Source organism: Leguminivora glycinivorella, chromosome 3 (genome assembly GCF_023078275.1).
Source record: "Leguminivora glycinivorella isolate SPB_JAAS2020 chromosome 3, LegGlyc_1.1, whole genome shotgun sequence".
NCBI classification, from domain to species: Eukaryota; Metazoa; Arthropoda; class Insecta; order Lepidoptera; family Tortricidae; genus Leguminivora; species Leguminivora glycinivorella.
In genome coordinates, this window is record NC_062973.1 from 24,455,192 (window position 1) to 24,478,951 (window position 23,760).

A 23,760-nucleotide genomic window follows, 5' to 3' on the forward strand; every position below is an offset into this window, starting at 1 on the left:
CCACATGGATGGCAACTACCTTAAATATTGTAAATAGCACATTTTGTGTAAGGGAGACTTTCCTTTGTTTTTGAAAACAATAAATTCTGAATTTAAGGATTTATGAAAAATCGCTTGCCTCAGTCGGGACTCGAACCGGTCAAATGTGACAAAAAATAACGTGCCGTATTTTATGATGCAAATTGAAAGGGTTACTGATAAGGTTCATTTTTCTCTAAATAACAAATACAATCAGAATAACGGAAGGCCATGAAAATTTGGCACGTTATTTTTTGTCACATTTGACCGGTTCGAGTCCCGACTGAGGCAAGCGATTTTTCATAAATCCTTAAATGCAGAATTTATTATTTTTAAAAACAAAGGAAAGTCTCCCTGACACAAAATGTGCTATTTACAATATTTAAGGTAGTTGCCATCCATGTGGCATTCGATTTTTCCACCCTGTATATTAGACGTAGTACAGACCAGTCGCTTCCTAAGTGGGCACTCGGGCTTCTGACGTCACAGGAAGGGCGCCGCCGCCGGACCTACGATGCTAATTTATTGCTACGTCCAACTCAACCTTATTGTTTGAACCAACGATCTATTCTCGAATGAAAACCTGAATAGATTGCTTTTGTTTTGTGGCGTCACATGTTTTAAATATGGCGCCCGTATTCGAAGCTCGATAGGAAAACATAAACAGATGTTCTTTTGTTTTGGCGCAGTCGGGATTGGTTTTGAAACTGAATGAAAAAGTTCAAGGAAAAACGTATGTTGCCAGTACAATAGGACGTCTGAAAATTACTCCAGTCTTTGGTAGTGCTATAGATGCCTACGCAGAATTTTTATTTTATTTATTTGGGAAACATACAGCACATAGGCTTAGAATAAATTTAAAAGTGGAAAATGTCTACCTTGGGTGAGACTTGCACAAAATAATTAAAAAAACAAAAAAAAAATACAGCACATAATAATACATTAAGGTAAACAAACATAGTTAACTCATAAGCCAAAACAGTTTCCACTTATAGATATTACAGAATTCTTTGCTCCGAAAAATAATACAAGTAAAATTAAAAAAAGTTGATTCATAAAGATGACTCCTACATTCAACACCGTTTACGACGATTACTTACGACGCGACGTTATGTCTCCATCTCTGTAATATGGAGTTATAATGATCTGTGTCTTGATCACGTTTACCGAAAAGCTGTCAACATGCCCTACTTTCAGTAGTATTTTGTAGGTACCTACTAGTAGGTACTTTTATCGCACTAATGCGAAAATAAGCACTTTACCTTCGTGTTAAATTAAAAGATTCTTATGAACTTAATTGGGTTATGTGCGTACTTTTAACGCCGTAGGTAGGTACGATACACGTGTGAATAAGTGTTTGGCACTCGTGTCTATTTTAGGCTTGTGCCGTTTCGTTCGTTGATCGAAGCGCTCCGATCTCGTTATATCGCTCCCACGAACTAGTTCGCTCTTTTAGGTCTTTGCTCATTTAGCTCAGTCAGTAGGAAAGATCAGAACGAATGGGACCGACTAGTGTCAAAATGATACGAATATTCCACAGACAATAACAATTCCGGGCCGAAAGGTTGTAAGTAACCGAAGCTTAATATGAAAACTTGACGTTTTTGCGTCGCTTTGCTAAATACCTCGCTCCCGGTCGGCGCCGTCACACACTCTTTCTTGATCCAAACCGCTCGCGCTCGCCGATCCTATACTGAACTAAATGAGCAAAGATCGATTCACAGAGCACGGAAAGATTCAGTTCATTTCAGTCATTGATGGTATTTTATTCCTAACAGTTCATAGTTCGTGAACGACACAAGCCTAGTCTATTTTAAACTTTACCTTCGTTTGTGTTCTAATTAGTCGCAATTTGTTAGAAAATTCATTGGTACTTATCGCGTCTGTACTGCTTCCGCTACTTTGGATATTTAAATACAACAGACTGTAACCTCGTATGGGGTTATTAATATTCCGAAAGATGCTTGTTTACGTTGCGAATGTGCCTGATTATAAAGTGCATAAAGACTGCTAAAGTCTGTAACAGACTGAGCAAATGTGGAACAACATCTGGGGCCTATTGCATAACAATTTACAACTCATATTACAAGCGGTAGTCCCCCTCCAATTCATTTTATAAGAAAGAGAGTTCCGCTTGTAATACAAGTTGTAAATTGTTATGCAATAGGCCCCTGGTTCCTGTATTTTTCTTATACAATTTATGTTAAAAGTCGTGTTCAAAGTCAGAGTAACATAATATTTGACTAAAAAATGTGTATGTTACTGTTATCATTTAAAAGAACTGCAGTAAACCAACATAAACCATGGCCATGAACCAAATCAGAATATTTTTATACACAAAGAAGAGGCAATATAAATAAGAACGGGATGAATGAACCGGATGTGCGTACTTTGTTATTTGCCAGACTGTTTAGCTTCCAGAGAAACTCAATATTTAATCAATGTTTTACATGTCTACTTTCAGCAGTTTCAGCGCGGTTTCACCAGTCCAGCCTCGAGAACTGCTAACAAATGTTGTAGTTTGGATTAGAGATGTTTTGTTCAGCGTTTAGTAAATTCAGGTTTCATTTACGTTCAGTCACACCTGTTTTACGGAGGAGTAGGCTAATTCCCACTTGCTAAGATCCTGACATGCCTAATATGGTATAAAACAAGTCACATATGATTGCAAATCATACCTCATCAGTCGTCAGTTTGCGTTGTATAATTATTTACTATCCAGGTATTCCAGGTCTAAAATCATTAGCATTACACGAGAACCATTGTAAATGAATATGAATTCCCACTTCTTTACTTTTATCAGAATAGCGCTCAAGCGAATAACTTGCTTACCTATGTGTCTTAGTACGTGGTCTCAGTAGCGCCAGAATCCGGAAGCTCAAAACTCAATTGATTCAGCATTCAGCACCCACTTTTAAAACCTGACAAAGGATTATGTCGGAACAGCGGTTCAATAGGACATTACCTACATATTATTGTCCTCATGCATAACATGAACTGAATTGGAACATTGTCCATTGATAACCGTTTGAATGAGTTGGCAAGTTAACACTTGTTGCTCAGTTGAACGGACGGCTATATTTACACGCGGTTTGGCACCCGCCTCGCAAATATGGCACTATTGTGTAATGATCGCGTAATGTGCCTGACATTGTAGTCTTGTTTGGTAATTGTGCTAGATGTTGGATGTAGGAAGGCTAGGTTTTAACCAGTATACCATGTTTTGTATAAAGAAACTGACTCGGTCAAAGCAAGTAAATGGGCGTGTGCCCTCGACTGCCTAAAAAGTGTGTCCAGCCAAATCTAGACAGTTAATAAGACCGAAAATGGTTGTAGACTTATAAAATGAAATTATTTACCACGCTAATACTTATCATTATCAAATATCCGTGTATGGTTTGGTTCCATGGTCTTAATTGAACCATGAATTCGGCACACAACTATAGTATTTTTAAATGCGTAGAAATTGATGAAAACCTGAGAATAATCCGTTAAGTGGAGTATAGGTACTATCAGCTGCAAAAGTGCATGGAGAAATTATGAATGAATTCATTGATAAATTCGCCATCCACTTTTGCATCTGATAGTACATACGAGTACAATCGGCAACATAAACAAATTAAATGACATCAACATACTAACTTTGCACTCAAATTGCAAAAAATATTCCGAAGAAGAAACCGTCGTGCATTGTGTTGTTTCCGCCAGCTCCGACCATAAAGGCATTTTCCCGACTCCGCCTCGCGTTCTAAGTTTTCCACAGCCAGCACCTACGTCACCACTCTCGACCTCATTACTCTATTTAAGTACGTTCCGAAGACAGAAATAACCGTCATTCCGACTGAAATAGAATGCTTTTTAATTTACCTTCTTAAGCGTTAAAGTTTGATAAAGGAACCGATCAATGGCGGTGACTTTCCACGATACTTTATATTTTTGATTCGTGATCCGCTAAAGGTCGATAAAGGTGAATGAAGTCCATTCACACACCTGCCGACAGGGCAAACTAACATTTCTGATAAACTAAGTATTAACGACTGGTAGTAGGTACAAGTACTATTTGTCACGTTTGGGAAATTAATAAAAGTGATCGTCACGTTTTCCACTGAGGTGCGTTCACATCACGTATAGTAACAAGGAGATACATTTATTTATTACGGCTGTCAAGAAAGCACTACCAATTTCACCCAACTTATGAAGGATTGCGTTGACCTGAAACGTACATATACTCGTATAGCTAACACATTTTTGAAATTCAGTATTTAATCAATATTTCTGAATTGAAAAGGCGTCAAATTTGATTTTTTTTTATATGAATATGTATAGTAGACTTTTGACCACGATCACACCTGATGGTAAGCACGGTGGTACGGTGGAGCACGCCTACCTATGAGATATTTATTTACTCTTGCTTTAAAGAGACCTGGATTGTACTCATGCAAAACACCTGAGTCTGTGTTCAGGGCATTCCACTCCTTGGCGGTTCGCAAAATAAATGTTGAAAACGCTAACTGATTTAATACCTATGCTGTTAGAATTTATACATCATGCACTCAACCGACAAACACTCAATTCCACACACACAGCTGCCAGATTAATAAACTTTCCATTGCGAATTGGTCTAACAGTCTACAATTCTCGTGTTTACGTGGACAAGGGAAAACCTGTGAACTAGGTTCACGACGTGTTCATAATGATCGATAAGACATTGACACGAATCTCGACCGTGGCAACGAGTTTAATTTCTCGAGAAGAGGCATTAATGGGATGCTGGTGAAATTACCCTTTCTTATCGCTTGACTTGTCTTATCTGAAATATCACAGGACATACAAATGTGTATGTAGAAATGTTAAGCTGATCATTTAGATGACTACATTATCTTCAAGCCCTAAGGCGTCCTACTTGAAAAAAATACTGTAGGCTGTTCTAAGTAAAGACAACTGTCGATTTTATTAACATTTATCCAATAATCGTCGATAGAAGTCCTTATATAGAAGGACTATATATGAACTATGAACTTTGACGGGCATTTCAAAAATGTATGAGTTTCCTTACGCACATCGTTACGTGTCGTACAAATATTTGGTGAAGGAGTCGATTAATCAGGAGCTGATAAACAATTCAGGCCTTGTCGTAATGTCGATGGGCCGAAGAGACCTTGCCCTAAATATTAAACTGAAGAATATTAGGGGTTGTATATTGTATAGCACGTGTAGGTACATCTTCCTATGAAGTCATCGTATGAACTTGAATGTTAAATCGAAGAATTCTTTTATATTACATTTATTAGGTAGGACTAGTAGAAAATTCTCTGTAGGGAAGATTGAAGGGAAATTTTCTTCCGAATCACATCACTTGTACTGACTTTGTGTCAGAAACGTCTCTTCTCATATCAAAATTGATAAAGTGTTAAATTGGTATACTGAACTAACATGGTCTCAAAATGGACTGGGCACACCTATACAACGAAGAATCAATTTTAGAAGAGATGTAAAGTTTGATAGCTGAAGAAAATGTATACTAATCTTTATGAAAATGAAATGAAAATGAAAATGAAAATGAAATATTGAAATGAAATGAAAATGAAAATGAAATGAAAATGAAATATTTATTTTTCAAGTAGGCATATTACAATGCGCATATGAACGTCAAATAAAGCTACGCCGGCTCTAACCCTACGCCTCAGCCTCGAGAAGATTTCAGTCCCCCCTCAGTTGGGAGGGGGGTATCCACTATGGGACCGGCAAGAAACTCGGCGGGCAACTTCTTTTCAAAACATTACATCTTATAACTAACATGCATTAAATAACAAGATACAATTTAACATGCAAAAGTATTCATCAAAGAATATGAACAGACGAGGTACTCTATGGCAATTAATTTCAATAAATTATATTATTGCTTAATAATACGTCGTTCTTCTTCAGAGAAAACATATCAAGTTGTCACAGAAGAAAAGATAATATGAATCTCAATATCATTAAATATGTAATTTACCTACACAACATAAAATATAAAATATTTGATGTGCTTTCTTATCTGAACTGTGTCCTCTATACATAATACAATTATTTTAATTGCTATTCGTTTTTTGTAGTTTCTGGTTCGGGCCATGCATGTTTGTCTGTCAAATAGTCCTCGACTCTGTAATAAGCCTTTAACATCAATGATTTTTTTAAGTAGTTCTTAAGAGCTGGGAGGGGTAATCTCAAAGCAGTGTCAGTTAACTTATTATAAAAATGAATGCATTGCCCAACAAATGACTTCTGTACTTTACGGACACGAAACTTCTTTATGGCAAGCTTATTTTTGTTTCTAGTGTTATAATTATGGATATCAGAATTCTTAGTGAAACAGTCTAAATTCTTAACAACATAAATTATACTATCATAAATGTATTGGGAAGCTACAGTTAAGATATTAATTTCTTTGAAGAGTTCTCTTACTGATTCACGTGTTCCTAAGTTGTAAATAGAACGAATGGCTCTCTTTTGTAATACAAAGATAGTCTGTATGTCAGCTGCTTTGCCCCAAACCAGAATACCGTATGACATTACACTGTGAAAATAACTATGATACACTAGGCGAGCTGTCTCAACATTAGTCAGTTGCCTGATTCTCCTAACGGCGTATGCGGCTGAACTTAATTTGCTTGCTAGTTTCCTTATATGAGGACTCCATTGTAGATTTTTGTCCAATGTTAAGCCAAGGAACAGTGTTGTATCTACCATCTCTAAGCATTCATCATTCAAAAGTATTTTTGTATCGATTGGTTTAACATTCGGCAGAGAGAATCGAATACATTTGGTTTTCTTAGAATTAAGAAGTAAATTGTTGACAGTAAACCACTGCAGTACATCAGCTAACGTGCTATTAATTACATTGTAATCCGTAGATTTTCGGTCAACATTAAAAAGCAGTGATGTATCATCAGCAAAAAGTACTATTTCACAAAAGTTTTTTACTATACATGGCAAATCATTTATATAAACCAAAAACAGGAATGGACCTAAAATTGAGCCTTGTGGCACTCCTAATTGGACAACAGTCCCGCTAGAGCGAGTTTTGTTAACAACTACTGTTTGTGTTCTATTGCTAAGGTAAGAAGACATAAAGTTTAGGGCATTTATAGACAAACCATAATGTTCTAATTTCAAAATGAGCGCGTACGTACGTGAGTTGTCAGACGTAGGACGTCAACTTTTAACAAGCAAAGTTGTTGACAATTTGTCTCACCTACCTAGATATAAAAGTTTAGTTGCAGTTGGGTTACAATCTTCGTCTGTATGAACCCTACCTCGTGACTTATACATTATACACATTAAATCTATCAATTAATCGTTTGCGGTGAATGACCCTCCGTAGATTGCAACACACTTTATTCAGCCCAAACAATCACGATATATTTCGTTGGAATAAACACTCCTGCAGATAGTTCTGAAACTTCTACCTGCTTTTATGCTGACATTATACCTATCGAGCGATAAATCATGTAGTTATTGGTAGTTACGGCATGCGACCTTTCCGGGAAGTGACATTTCTGTAGCGACTTAATACTTAAATATGGTAGATACAATCAATAACGATCTAATGGCTACGTCCATCATACGTGCATGACCGCAGCGACATTTAATGTTGACACTTATGGGAACCTGTCAAGATTGCGTGTAACTTAGGGCTATTTGTTTTAATATATTTACCTCTATATGGTAAACTTCGTGTAGTATGGTAAGTAGTAAACATAAAATTTTCATTTGACTACTAACCATTTTGACTACGATGGAAGATAGAAGTTTTGTCACAGCATCGGCACACTCTCGTATACCTAGATTTTCTTTTTACCCTACTTGGACGAGATGTCCGAACAAAAATTATTAACAATGTAGAAAATATTTATGTTACTTAAGAAAAATTTTGACGCAAATACTTTGACCAACATCTTAAACAGGTTAAAATATCCATATTCATGTTAATTGTTTATTCCTGTACCTAATTTATGAAATTAAACAGCTGAGGCCTTGCGTTCTCGTCCGTAACCGTTCATTATCTATTTATCCCCGTCTGTACACGGATATACACTCTATTGCTGTAGGGAAAAAACCAAAATTGCTTTAGGAGGAAAAAATAATGACATCGTTATAACGTTTTAAACTATTTACACTGCACACAACGACGCTGCGTGTCGTAAGGGCTTAACAGACACCATTCAAAACCAGTATGTTATTTCAAAGAAGACTTTGGTGTTGCAAGAATAAGAGCTAGGTCAAAACCTTTTGAAAGTAACTAACATAAGCTCCTTTTTGAAACTGAGCCGTTTATTTGGTATTTTTCTTGTTTGCTTCAAGATTACCGTGATTTTTCATTGCCGAGCTAATTTTAGTTACCTATCCATTATTTTTTAAATGTGTTAAGATTATTCTCAAGCCGAGATTTTCCTGTCGCTGGTGTCACAAGTTGATAAATGACAGAATGACGAAAGTTTTCCTCCAACATCCATCACCTTTTTCGAAAGTTTAAGTAGGTAGTTTAATCTTATGTCTGTGTTGGTTTTTATGAGGAAAGTCAAAACGGTTAATAGGATGAACAATCTTTGGGGCACCAACAAAACAATAACCTAAAAGAAGTCCATTACCAACTACTTAACTAAATTTCGTACAGTGTGCACGTTTATACCTAGTATCAATTTAGCCATTTTTGACTAATAGAGTAGGTAACTTTCCCATCACGGAACAATGGTGTTCCGGACCTTTGGGAGGCGTGCGCGGGGCCGAAGCCAACGCGTAGAGGCCCTTTTGACACTTTAATGAAATGTAAGGGGTACACCGAGCGGATGTTGCCCTTGCCCGTATCATGGGACACACGCAGAGGCAACACCCGCCAGGGTGTAAGGACTATTTGAGAGTTAATGGAATCTAAAATGAACTGGGCTATTGGATGAAAGCGATGGACTAAATACTGGGCTATGGGATAAAAAACCGGACGCTTGCCTAATAAAACGTTATCCAATTTTATTTCTGGCAGACGGTGACTCGTCCCCACAAGATGGGCCCCCACAAAAAGCGACATCCAAGATGGCTCAAGGGCAACACCGGTGTGAGAACTCAAGGATGTCGAGAGGTGTACACCGCTTTCTGCCCAGTGGCCGTTAAGCCACTGTACCAACTCGCGTCTTACGCAAATTTTCACTTCCACCCCTGTAGGCATGTAGCCCTAACGACTCCACTCTGGACGGCCAGCCAAGGCAAGAGAGTCCTGTACCACCCTCCTGCCTTACGGGTAACAGAACTCCCCAGGAGCACTCGGGTACGTGGGGTCGCTGTTCCCCAACAGCTCGCCACAAGCTGCCCTGCGTTGACTGATTGCACTGGTAAAACCAGTGGGCGATGGGGTCGTCACATCCCTACGCCATAGGTAACTTATTATTAATCTGTGCTAATTATAGTCGTATCGTACATAGGGATGTGTTCTTCTTCGGATGCCCGGTTATTAACACCAGTACGGTACCAGCACAAGGACAAAAAATATTTTCGCAGTAAATTTTAGCTCGAGCTCACCTTCGCTCAAAAAATATATATTTATAACCGATAACATAACTAAATGTCTTCTCTCGTTGCCACCAGATACGAGCGGTTACTCCGACGAGCAAAGGCCGAGGACTTGAGTGAAGTGTCCGGCATCGGCTGTCTGTACCAGAGCGGCGTTGACCGGCTCGGCAGGCCCGTCGTCGTGTTCATCGGAAAATGGTTCCCCATCGGCGATATCGACCTTGACAAAGTAAGTACAACCTAGGTCACTGAAACTAGAGTTAGTCCCGTTGAGAGTCGAGGAGCTAAGTTAGGTGTCCAGCATCGGCATGGACCAGAGTGGCGTAGACCGGTTTGAGCGACCAGATAACAGTTGTCGTGTCCATCGGAAAATTGTTCAATATCGGAGATATAGACCTTGACAAAGTAAGCAAAACCTATAGATCTCCCACTGAAACGATGTACTCGTAATCCCTTAAAAGAATTAACGTTCTAACTGTTCTAAGTTAGGTGTCCGGCATCTGTCTGTATACTCTGTATCACAGCGGTGTCGATCAATTGTTTTCATTGGGATTGGGATTTTTGGCGCAGTAAATCCATGCTAAATCGTCCCTGTCATACTTTTGCAGAAATGTGACGCAGTTTCTAGTCCATTATCAATAATGATGCAGCTATCGTATAACACTGGTATCTTGCCGGAGCAATGGAAAACCGCTAACGTGACCCCGATTTTCAAGAAAGGAAGCAAGTTGGAGCCAGCAAATTATCGACCAATAAGCCTAACCAGTGTAGTTTGCAAGGTCATGGAAAAATTAATAGTGAAACACATTAGAGGATTCCTTACCCAGCACACTATTATAGGTGACCAACAACATGGCTTCTGCCCCCACCGCTCGACTGTGTCCAATTTGCTATCCTGCCTTTCCTCATGGACAAATAGTTTCAATGTAAGGGAGCCTACCAACGTAATCTACTTAGATTATGAAAAAGCTTTCGATAAAGTCCCCACAACAAGACTTCTTTTTAAGCTGGAGCACCTGGGCATTAGAGGGAAGCTATTAAAGTGGATTGAGGCGTTTCTGCGTCATAGAACACTCAAAGTGAGAGTGGGTAATTCGATGTCATTGCAACGAGATATTCACAGCGGAGTTCCACAAGGTTCAGTGTTGGGCCCTGTTCTGTACATTATATACACTTTTGACTTGCCTCACTGCTTAAACTGCAGCATCAGTACTTTTGCAGATGACACTAAACTATTCGCCAACCCATTGCTTGACTTTGATTTGCTACAAGACGACCTGAACAAAGTATGGAACTGGTCAAAAAGATGGCTCATAAACCTTAACATTTCAAAATGTACTGTCCTGCACATAGGCAAAAATAACCCTCGATATGTTTATAATTTAGACAATGCTCCCCTAAAAGCTGTCAAGACACAAACCGATCTGGGCGTCAAAATCACAGAGGATCTAAAATGGGAAGAACACATAACATCGATCGTTAAGAGAGCAAAGAGTCTCATCTACCTCATAAGAAAAGCTTTCGGGAATCTGACGCCAGATATGATGCTCAAAATTCACAAAACCTATGTTAGGCCTATATTGGAATACGCGTTTCAAGTGTGGAGCCCTTATTTTATCAAGGACATCGATTTGTTGGAGAAGGTTCAACGCAGCTTCACCAAAATACCGAAGAAACTTAAAAAAATGTCCTATGAGGAAAGATTGGAGTTCCTAAAGCTTACAAGCCTGAAGGAGCGTAGAGAGCGTGGAGACCTGATCGAGACATACAAAATACTAACCCAACATTATGACCTCAAAGATTTTCATAAAATGCTAGAACGTAATAACAACACCCGTCTGAGAGGTCGTCAGTATAAACTGGTCTCTCGCAGGTCATACAACAATCCTCATGGACATTTCTTTAGTAATAGAGTGGTAAAAGCTTGGAATCAGCTCCCGGAGGATGTAATATCGGCCCAAAGTGTAAACGAATTCAAGAATAAGTTAGACAAGCACAGTGCTAATTCCACATAACACCTGAAACCTCTACCGACAACTGGATACAGGCTTTATCAGTTACTACAACTGCCTGCCTGCTTTACAAATAATAATAATAATAAATAAATCTTCCGAAACTGGATATATTCGTGATCCCGTTGAGAATTGAGGATTTGGAAAATTCGGTAGCTGTAGGAACTAGAGCGGTCATGGACCGACTCGGGAGACCTATATTTGTGTTCGTCGAACCCTATCCCCATATCGTCCTGTAGACACATAAACGTGGAAGTTTATGTTAAATAGGTCGACGAAAAATCATGTTTTTTGTCACTGTCAATAACATGCATGTCGAAGCTGCCTTGTAAAACTGTATTACTTTTACCAATAAATGTCTGAGTCTGCATGAGTTAAACATAAATTGTCTCTTCTTCCAGGCACTATTGTACCTGATCAAATTGTTGGACCCAATCGTCCGCGGCGACTACGTGATCGCCTACTTCCACACCCTCGCCTCCTCCGGCAACCACCCGCCCTTCTCCTGGCTGAAGGAGGTCTACACCGTGCTGCCTTACAAGTAAGTTTCTACATCTAGTCTAAATACTAAAGGTCGGTTGCATCAAACCGTCCTTTTGCCGAATTTCAGCCGGAAGATCAGCGCTGACTGTATGGTTAGCATTATGCTGAGGCGGGACCATATCGTAATACCTATTTGTAATGTTACCCACGAATAAACGATTACTATTATTTCTTTCTATTCTAAATTTAGTGTTCAACTGTTCACAAAAAAAATTGTATGGCAATTTCCATAGACTTCTGCTGCATGACGTTGAGGTGGCTTTTATCTGGGGTTGATGCAACTGCCTCTAAATCTATACTAACGTATCGGCCACGGTGACGGAACGCACGCTCGCTAGTGTCATGAGAGTGCACGAACTCCGACCACCATTATATTATGATATTTTTCTACTCCCGTACTGTTATTCGTGAGTTATAAGGTCGTGCATAGAACTTTAAAACCCTACATAAAAGATGTCAGGACAAGTCTATCTAGTCTATACCCTGAAAACATTTTGTAGCAGTAGCACGTTATAGCTGTTAAAGTTCTGTAAAACATTGCTACCAACTTAACAAACCAATCACTTCATCATAGAAAATTAAAATATTGTATGAAATACATTGTTGCCAACCTTAAAATGTCAGATAAAGCCTGGCATTCGCAGAGTCGAGTCTCGTTCGTTTTCTGCTGCGTTCATTGGCGACGCGTCGAATCGCATTCAAATGTATGAGAACTCGATTCGACGCGGCTCGATTCGTCTTAGTGGCCAGGCTTCAGAGAACCATACCATAGACAGTTTTATTTTCATGTTTGCACTCAAACTGCATTTTCAAAATGGTAGGCGGTCCACTAGATAACTAAGATGACTGAAAGTAGGTATTTGTTGAATTTATAATTTTCTTTCAAAGTAAGTGCTTGGTCGTATAAAAAGTAATGTATGCAACGGTGTAAAACAGAGTCAAAAAATGCTCGTGGCGTCTTTATTAACAATTTGCGACTTCGCCTCAAATTGTTACCTACGCCACTCACCTTTTTTGACCTCTTTTAACCACCAGTTGCATAAAATACTATTATCACACTGACGCTCTAGAGTTCTTTTCGTGGCTCTCGGATAAGGTTTACACCGTGATAACAAATGCATAACGCATCATTATATTGAAGTCCTGGAGTTCTAAAAGAAAGAACCAACTCTTAAATTTACATGGTCAGTGATTGGATTGCAAGGATTTGCAACTTGCAATAAATCCATTCATCTGTAGAATGTTAGACCCACGTATAATATTACGACACAGTCGTTTCGACAGATAACACAACATAATGTCCTTAAGTTTAGTTAGGTACCTAATGATTTCATTGTCTTTTTCAGATATAAGAAGAATCTGAAAGCGTTTTATATTGTGCATCCCACATTCTGGACGAAGGTTAGTACCTACTGTATTGTTAGCACACCCATCGCTTTGCCCTGACATTTAAATACAAAAGGTTGCGTTCGGGCATCGAGGGGAGAGCGAGGATTCTTTGTTATGACTGTTATGAGTATATTCACGAACAGACTTGTCAGTTCTATCATTGTGTTTGTTTTACTGCGCGTTTTAGTTTGTTATATTAAAGTTAAAGGTTTCATTCAAGTATGTAGATCATACCCAATACATCAACAAGACAAAAAAGAAAATATCTGATCCTGAAGACGAAATGCAATTTGTGTTTGTATACAGACTTATTTGAGTCACACTGTGGACTCTTTTGAATCTGATACTTTCTATTCTATCACATCCAAAATAAGCTCAGAATGAACTTAAGATTATTCAGCGCTAAGAAGTTGAGCAGCAGCTCCTTAGCCAAAGAGAAAATCGTTCACCGAGATCCATTTGCAATAATGTCTGCTTAGAGTTGACGGACTCTTAGGTTCGTTTCCCAATATCCACTAATCTTTTTTTTTGTACAGATGATGACGTGGTGGTTCACGACGTTTATGGCGCCGGCCATCAAGGCCAAGGTGCACAACCTGCCCGGCGTGGAGTTCCTGTACTCCGTCATGGCGCGCGACCAGCTCGAGGTGCCCGCCTTCATCACCGAGTACGACATGACGGTGAGTTATATTTATATTACATTCTTGAATCTGTAGACTGCTCTCCATACCCCTTAGCCAAATGTGGTCGCCGAGCGTTCCAATCCGACCCGCGCCCGCAGTCAAATCCAACCGAGCGTTCTAATCCGACCCTCGGAGAAAGCTCGACCCGCTGGCATCTTTGAGCGAAGATACTCAATACAATACTCAATACTCAATCATTTATTGCACATAATGGTTACACAGTTGGCATATAATATTTATACAGATCGCATTATGTACCCTGTTGGGCGCAGCAAGATATAGTGAGAAAGGCACTTATAATTAGACTTAAGTATAAATTTGTACATTGCTATAATATTTCTAAATATCGCTAAATTCATCATTTAAATATTCATTTAAAGTATAATAACATTTGCTAATTAGTAAATTTTTCAGTTTGCGGAGAAACGCTGTTTCAGTAGTTTCCTCTTTTATTTTGTCTGGCAATTTATTATATATTTTTATTGACATGACAAAGGGACTAGTTGAAAACATCTTCAATTTTGACGCTGAAAAGTCTGTTTTTGTAACGCATAGAACGGTTTTTTGTTACATCTTCCCGTTTAGTATATAGTCCGGGGTAGTTCCTAACGAATTTGCACATTTCTAGAATATAAATAGAAGGAAGAGTTAGAATATTATGTTCTCTAAAGTAGGGTTTGCAGCTGTTCATTTCTTGATCATAGATCATTTCTTGAGATAGTAAAGCACGCGAAATTTTCTAAGAAGCAACATGGTAATAAAGCAAAAAGTCTAGAGACGACGTGGTCAATATGACGTAGTGTTTCACATCTTTGAGTGAAGATAGTGGACCGTCTGATAACTGCTATTTCTTTTGTTATTTGGCATCTAGCCGGACAATTTTTGATTACCGAACTAAGATCTAGGAACAAGTATTTTTACGTATATAAGTTTAGTTTTCTACAAAACAGTTTTCGCATTCTTTTTAAGTACTTAACATTTTATACATATAACGTAATAAATTAATTTGGCCTTGTTTATATTTCAGATAAATGGTCTACACTACTTCCAACCAGACACGAACAGCACGTAAACTTCACGTAACGTACGCTACGTTCTATCAAGTCGGGCCGCCGCGTCGCTAATCTTCGCAGTTCACTACACATAGTACAACAACCTTCCGTCGTCCACAGGCTCCTTTTACTAGTATACCTTCTTGTATCACAACATAAGGCCCAATTTCAGAAAATCTTGTTATTCCCAGCATAGCAGATTCATGTTTTAATAAGGTAAAAGTAGCAGTGCTCGACAGTGTACCAGTAGATGCCACTTGTAGAGTAAATCTTGTCATTGTCAATAAATGTGACAGAAGGATGTCGCTATTTGACATTAGTGTGTCGAGCACTGGTACTTTTATCTTAAAACTAATTTTATTCTTAAAATTCCCTTTTTCCGCTCATAAATTTGTCAACAACCCTATTATGTGAAGGAATACCTTAACATAGTTTTAACAGCTAAAATCGATATACCTATTAGGTACTGTTTCACGTAAATAAACCCACATTTGTCGCTTCCATAAGGACGCATATTATTCATATAAACATGCAAGCAAATCTCTTCCTTACGGTAAACGATAAATTGGGACAAGCAATAAGACTTTGTCGCTGAATACATAGTTTTTAAAAACACTTCGTAGTTGATATCGTCACTGCCTAGATAAAATGATTAAAATAGTCGCAAAATGTATAAATATCGAGAGAGAACTAAATTTTTAAATAATAAAGTTCTAAAAAGAGAGAGAAATATTGTTGTCTCTAGCGTTCTCGTTATGTCAAACTTTATATTACACATCTCTAAAGCTATGCCAAATGACGGAATTCGCAAATGCCTATGATTGCCATGTCTGCCAGAAGAAATGTCTCCTTTCTGACCGATTTTTGAGACCATAGATATACTGATCTAAAATCTGTACCGTCTGACTGACTGACTTTTGACTATGGTTTCTTAACTGCAAAGATAAGATGACAACCATCGACATTATATTCTCTTTTGTAAGAAACAATTCGTTGCTGTGTTTTATAAATTAAATGAATGAAGATAAGTAAGAAATTTATTTTATGTCGATGGTGGCAAGAGATTCCAAATTCTAATTTTGATTTGATAATAGACTGATTTCCCAAATCAGAATTAACTTTGAAATCTGGCCCGTGTTTTGTATCTCTTAAGATTTTTAGTGAAATCTGTAAATAATTCAATTATTTAAATATTTCACTGAAGTCGTTTGTTAACACTATATCTTGTAATCTATAATCTTAGTATTAGATATGCATTTTATAATTATTTTACTTTAATATGATTGCTGGTGATAATATTCTTGTAGGGCCTGTACCTACTGAGGTTTGTAGCTATAATCTACGTCTGTACAAGGCATTATAGTTTTTTGGCACTATGCCCTTTTTTCCAACACTGCATTTTCAAGACAAAAAGAATCTGAACACTGTAATACTTTTTTTATGATATTTCGTCAGAAAAGGCCTACTTTTTTCATAACTTGAAAAATCTGTCCCATAGTTATTCGATCCTGCGACAGGGTATGGTTAGCAAATAGTTTATTTTTACCGTAAATAGATTTTATATGTTATTAGCTAAGCTTTACGTAGTAATCTCGTACCTAATGATGCAATTAAAACCAGTAGGAGTAGTTAACCTACCCTCATTTTTCGAAAAAAAAACAATGTCAACTCACAGAAATCTTTTTTTTGTTCACTACTCCTACGTGTTATGTTGAAAGGTGCTTAATATTTTTTGCTTATGAGATTTTATTTTTACATTATGTAGATTAGGTACCAGAATATAAATTAGTGCTAAAATTGTATGTAAATACGCTGTTGACGTTTAACAGAGTTCATCGCCGATATTTGTGACTTTTTCAATCAAAAGGTACAGATGTAAGTGCAAAATGTTTTCCTTTGTATTGTCACGGTAACTCACGGAAGTGTGCTATTTCAGTCAGTCTCAGTACAAGAAGTACTAACGTTGCCCGAACTAGCATGACGAATACGAACGTTTCCGAGAAAATACGATGATGCACGACGCACGACATGTAGGTACTACATTGTCGGTAGAATCGATTTCACGTTGAAGATATTATGGAAATAACGCCATGTTACCTACCGACAGTAAGTACAGTCATCGGCATAAATAAGTGATGACTTCTGTACCTTGTCGCTTTTAATCATTTGACAACTTCGTATGATATTTCCAACAAGATGTTAATGTGACAAGGTACAGAAATCATCACTTATTTATGCCGGTGACTGTACCTTTCTGATTGAAAATGGCACATTTGTTACAAAATATTAGATACACATAATCATAGACTAAAATTTGTAATAAACTCCCACAGTAGGAAGACGTTATTTGGGGAAAACAATCTTATGCCGTTAAACATAAAGTTTAGATTAGCACGTGTCCTTGTCGGACCATATTAAGGTACTAATTTAGGGCATCAAGCAGTGTTACAATTAATTTCTAAACACAGCTGATAGTCCTTTAAGACTGAGTTTCCGCTAGAAAAGCGCTAGGTTATGTCTAGTGGAAACACAGACTAAAATCTAAAATAGACGGTCAACCAAATCTTGGTACTAATAAATGGCGCGAAATTCAAATTTAAATGAGATTCAAACCTTTCGCTTCCTACATTTTCAATTAATTTTTAAGAGTTATTTCGTAGATGATTCCGCCAAAGTCAAGGTTTATGAAAACAATAGGGATGACGACTACATAAAAAATGGCATTCTGTTTAGTCCGTCAGTTAGATTGTCTAAAAATACTGAACATATATTTTTCTTTTTTTCTAATTAATGAAAAAATACAAAGATATAGAGCATCAAAGTTCCGAAGTTTCGTGACGTCACTTCTAAGTAAAATTGTACTTAGGCGTGACGTCACGCGAAACTCAACTTTGATGTTCTATATCTTTGTATTTTTTTTAATTTCAAAAAGTGAAAAATACGTGTCTTAAATTCTTTTATAATCTAACTGACGTACTAATTAGTTTTTTTTTGTCTTTCGTAGTCGTCATGCCCTATTGCCGATGAGACATACATTTTTCAAATTTGCCGCCTTCCTTTAGTGCCAAGATTTGGTTGACTGTCTACTAATCAATGTGTAGAATATGCCAAGTATATTACCACTGCCTCCTCGCCGGTGAAATTGTAAATTCAGTGAGATTTCATATATCTGGTCTTAGATGAACGATATTTTTGTATTTATGGAATAGCACCAACAATTTATAACGTTTATAGCACTGACACCATGTGAAGTTAGTGGCGCTGCCTAGCGTGTGATTTTAAACAATAGTATGCTCGCAAATTTATATATCTCTGAACTGTGTGTACTTTGTTACAATAGGCCTAAGTCAAATAAAGATCTACATATTTGGGAATAATTCTAATAGTAATACTAGATGGCGCTTTGAAATATCCATATATTTTTCTATTTTCCGTGCGGAAATGTCAAATTTCGCCTTGCTGCTTCAAACGAAGTGGCTACTTTCCGATTCAGTCGAACAGAAAAATAGTAATACCTCATCCAGTAAATAAGAAAATACTAGACTTTTAATATACTGTGGCATTGTAACGCCATCTAGTGATATGTTTTGTTTACAATTGCACTTTATTAAAGTATTTTTTACTATTTTTAGTACCGTAAATGGCTTTTATAAACGTGACCGATCATCTCATGCGGTTATCTTAAAATCGGATGCGATTTATTGTAACGTCTGTAAAAGCCTTAAAAGTATATTTGCGGGCGAACTATTGAATAGCCAGCCCTACCACTCTATGTGCCACCTGTAGTCTGTTGCGTGTGCGAGAGAGAGTGAGAGAGAGAGAGATAGTGTGAGTTGATGCAATATTATGATGTGTTTTATAGAGGTTGAAATATAGTAATGGCGGAATGGTGGTATGTGTCCCGACCGACAGAAATATAGAGAAGTTTTTGAAGTTTGAAAATTCTCGACGTATACTCCTTAAATAAAATTGGATTGATATAGGTTCGAAACATTACATTGTTTATTCCTTTTGAATCGTATGCCAAAAATCAAGACTTATTTCCATACATACAAATATACTCCATTGGGATTGGGACCTATATCATAGAGTGGGTAACATGTTTTTATACAACTTTCGATTTTTAATATTCTAAGACAAAAGACGCTCGGCTTGGTAATTTAATCGCTGCTGAATACATGGGAGCAATCGAAATGTTCAATAATATGTCAACATGCATATTTTGTAAAGCCCAGCGGGCAGATTTTTGGGATGCGAGATTCAAAAATCGCCCCCCAGGGCTTAGATATTTGTAAAAATCTTGGCTAGACGGCAACTGTCCAAAATATGTCTGACGATCGGGACACATCCACATTGCATTGTTGTTGTATAAATAAAGTTAAATTTTTAATACAGTTGTATTCGTAAGACTTTTCCAAAATACTGTTTCTTACTTGTAAGCTCGGTGTCTTCTATCTGTAGTCTGTTTATAAGCAATTTTTAATCAAATGTAAGTTGCAATAATTTACTCGAAACTTACACCTGTAGCTTTTGTTAAAATATATTCACTATAGTTGAATTAAACACTTGTGCCAGTGCAGTCAAGGTAAAAATAAATGACCATTTCTTTTTTTTTTGCCAATTTTTTTTTTATTGTTTTAGGGAATTTTAGGTCAAGTGTACTCAGAATCATGGCTTTCAATCTCACTGGGAGACAAAAAGTGTCCCCAATTTCCATCTCGGTTACCTCACTCTTTTGTTACCCCATACAAAATGTACGCAAAAGTGACCTGTAACAAAATAAGAAAAAATCGTATGTACGCGTTCAACTACTACGATTGAAAAGGCTAGTACTTCTGAGTAGAAATAGCATTTTTTATTTGATCGCCAAATGTCAGGTGTGCTTGTAAAGTGCAGTCAAGGTAATAAATATGGAGACGTACAAAGTGTCATATATATGTATACACGATCTTATGCAAATGCATTAGGGTAGTGTATACAGTTTTGACGCTATCCGTGCTCATATTACAAGCACGCAAGCAAGTATAGTACAAGCTTGGAACAAATTACCCTCTGAAGTTGTGAACTCTACCAGTGTTAATCAATTTAAAAATAGACCAAACAAACTAAGAAGCGAAATCGTGCAAAGTGAACTATAATTTAGACGTACCAGCGTCAGCTGCCTGACTAAAACGAAATAATAATAATATTTATAAACTTGACTGTACATAGTGTTCTCTCTGTCACACATATCTTACATATCGTCACTACTTTTAAAGAAACTTGTATCTTCGTCTGTCAATGAAACTAAAATTGTAGTAAGTATGTATGGAATGCATATAGACTTACTGCGTTTTAACTTTGAGGAACAGCGTGAGATACGAGATTTTTTCAAAGTAGTGACGATATGTAGGTGTGACAAAGACCATAATAGGTATTCGCGTTGCCACTAGGGTTTGCAATCCGGATATTCGAATATCCGAATTATTCGAATATCCGCCAATATTTTTATCCGAAAATATTCGAATAATCTAAGTGAAATTATCCGGATAAACGGATAATTTCTATAAACATTATTTTTTATTTATAAGTGATATATTTAATAGATAGACGTCACTTGAACCAATTTCGATCAATTCTTAATACGGATAATGTTATTGCTAACAAGTTAACACCTATTTATCTTCAAAATCAAACTAATATTTACAAAACAAAGAAAGCATTCGTGAACAAGAAGTAGGCAGAATGCCTCACCCCACGCACTCAGTTTTTATCGAATATTCGATTAATTAGATGATTAAAAAAAAACAGAAAAACGTGCAAGTATTATTTTTTAATATGAAAACGTTACCCCAACCTACTTTCATTACTGCTAATAGCTAACGTGAAGTTATCTGTAAAACCATACTTAATAAGGGAGATTTATACCTAGATTTCCTGGTCCCTTTTTTTTGGAAATTGAAATTTAGCGCCTCACTCCGAATTTAGCTGTTATCAGTTCCATGGCAATTTAGTACTCCAGAATTCCCTCCACTTCACTAAGAAATATAAGGCATTTTCCTTTTAAGTCATTAGTTACATGCATACACAAAAATCGGTCTAATTACTACTTATACTTTGAAATCTTAGCCGATCTACTGATCAGCTTGGAAACTAAAACCCATCAAATCGCTGCTGAGCAATTTGAGGCGTTTTGGATTTGAATGTTTAAATAAGTTCGCCTTTGTACCTCCTCCTTCTTCATTCTTTTAAATTTTATGTCTGGTATATTTTATGTTGGTGGTACAATAAAGAATTTACTTACTTATTTATCACCTCTTCTCTTCCAGTGGTACTTTGGTACCAGCCACTGTGCAACTAAGGTTTTAAATGATCCACACCTGGATAGAAAGTGTCTTCGACTAATTGCTTCTCTTTTTTTGGTTATTCTGTTTTGAACGAGTACCTATATCTTTGCTCATTCCTGTTCTAAGACCCTAACCAGGACGCTTTTGTTTAGAGCCTACGAAAAGAGTTTTCAACTTTTTATATTAAATATCCGATCCGGTCCAAGATGGCATTTGGTACGGGCGTAGGCATTTATGAAAATGACTAGTGACTACAGTGGTAGTATCAGCATGGACAATAATGCCACTGTCTTCCAAGCCGAGACATACCCAATAATTACCTGTGTACATAAGAATATAGTTAGACAAACCCAAGGAAAGAATATCTATATACTCAGCGACAGTCAGGCGGCACTCAAAGCCTTCACATCGCCCAGAGTTGACTCTAGACTGGTATTAAACGGCATCCAAGCTCTTAACAAGCTTGGAAGGCAAAACAAGGTAAAACTGGTATGGATACCGGGGTACGAAGGCTTCATTGGCAATGAAAATGCTGATGAACTTGCCAAGGCCAGGCCAGATCTGTAGACAACTTCACAGATCCGAAGGAACCATTAAAGCGGCTATGAAAGACCAAGCAAAGGCTAATCACCAAAAAGAGTGGGATGCCCTGTTAGGTCTGAAGCATTCAAAGCTCTTTATGCGGAGGGTTGAATCTGGATGGAGCAAAAAGTTAGGAAAGCTAGGCAAAAGAAAACTCCAAATTATAACGGGGGTGTTCACAGGCCATTACGGGATCAAAGGAATTTTGGCCAAGATGGGACACGCTGACTACACTGATTGTCGCATGTGCGGCGAAGAGGAAGAGACCATCAGACATCTAATGTGTGAATGTCATGCCCTCTCCAGACAAAGAATGAAGAACTTTGGAGCAGGCTACCTTGTACCAAAGGACATCAGAGAGCTACCCATGAGCCTCATCATCCGATACGTGGAGATGGTCGAGAAGCTCCTGAATAGCTGAAGGATCTTAAGATCGAAGGGGGTAATTTCACAAAAGATCCCGATGGGTCGAAGTGTAGCCGGAAGGGCCCCCGCAGATTTAAGATGAGTATCTGATCCGATCGAGCGGAGGACCGACTCCTAAACATTCTCGAAATCATTCAAGGCGCCATCTTTGATTTTTGCCTTTGACATCCTTCCTACATCCGATATCGGATCGGATAATATGACAACGCTGTATGGCCCTATAACCATCATTATATCCAATGATGTTGTCTCACGTTCCACTCTCAACAAGCCATCCTCTCTACCATCCATTTCCAAGGTAAAGGTGTTGTCAGAAAAACTTCTCCTTATACTTTACACCTAACTAATTACTACTACTGTCTTATATCAACAGCTCACTATCTGATTGCAAGATTCTAGTCATAGAACGAAATAGAGATAGAGAGCTAGGTGTGTTTTAATTTCTACAGTTTGCTGATTTACGCAAAAATAAATAAAATATGTAGGTACATTTTTTTTTTTTATACTACGTCGGTGGCAAACAAGTATACGGTCCGCCTGATGTAAAGCGGTCACCGTAACCTATGGACGCCTGCAACTCAAACAGTGTCACATGCGCGTTGCCACCCCATTAGAAACTTGTACACTCCCTTTTGCTGTGTTAAGTACATAGCAAAAAGGAGGGTTCGGGTTGCCGACGACTCAAAGGACAATAGACGGAACAAGTTAGTTCCGTAAGTCCTCCCGTCATCAGCACACCGCACCCTCGTTGAGCTCTGGCAGCCTTACTCACCGGCAGGAACACAACACTATGAGTAGGGTCTAGTGCTATTTGGCTGCGGTCTTCTGTAAGGCGGAGGTACTACCCCAGTTGGACTCTGCTCTAGATTCGAGCGAGACGATATCCGCTGTGCTGTGCCCTACCACACAAAGCGGAATATCATTCGCTATGCCCTACCTCCTACATTTCGCATTATGGCGCTCATCTATCTCAGCCGTTATCAATTTCACGCTTATACATTAATTTTGTTCCGTTTAATAAATTATCCGAATTATTCGAATATTCGAATAATAAAAATTGTATTATCCGAATTATTCGATTATTAAAAACTCGTCGGATAATGCAAACTCTAGTTGCCACTAGTATTTAATTCAACTATATTATTGACTATGACATAATATAGTCGTTACTTTTTCAATGTAA

The 23,760-nt window shown here is 37.7% G+C and overlaps 1 protein-coding gene across 2 annotated transcripts in view; it reads left to right on the forward strand.

Annotated features, from left to right (window-relative positions):
• The window catches only part of LOC125242591 (protein GDAP2 homolog), a 131,962-nt gene extending 114,504 nt beyond the window's left edge, over positions 1-17,458 (forward strand). For both annotated transcript variants that reach the window (XM_048151378.1, XM_048151377.1), the window contains exons 8-12: positions 9,640-9,793; positions 11,978-12,117; positions 13,466-13,520; positions 14,045-14,188; positions 15,219-17,458. In XM_048151378.1, the coding sequence (XP_048007335.1) occupies positions 9,640-9,793; positions 11,978-12,117; positions 13,466-13,520; positions 14,045-14,188; positions 15,219-15,263 (538 nt within the window). In that variant the 3' untranslated portion in view covers positions 15,264-17,458. The remainder of the gene's footprint in view (positions 1-9,639; positions 9,794-11,977; positions 12,118-13,465; positions 13,521-14,044; positions 14,189-15,218) is intronic.
• Positions 17,459-23,760: the final 6,302 nt, after the last annotated feature.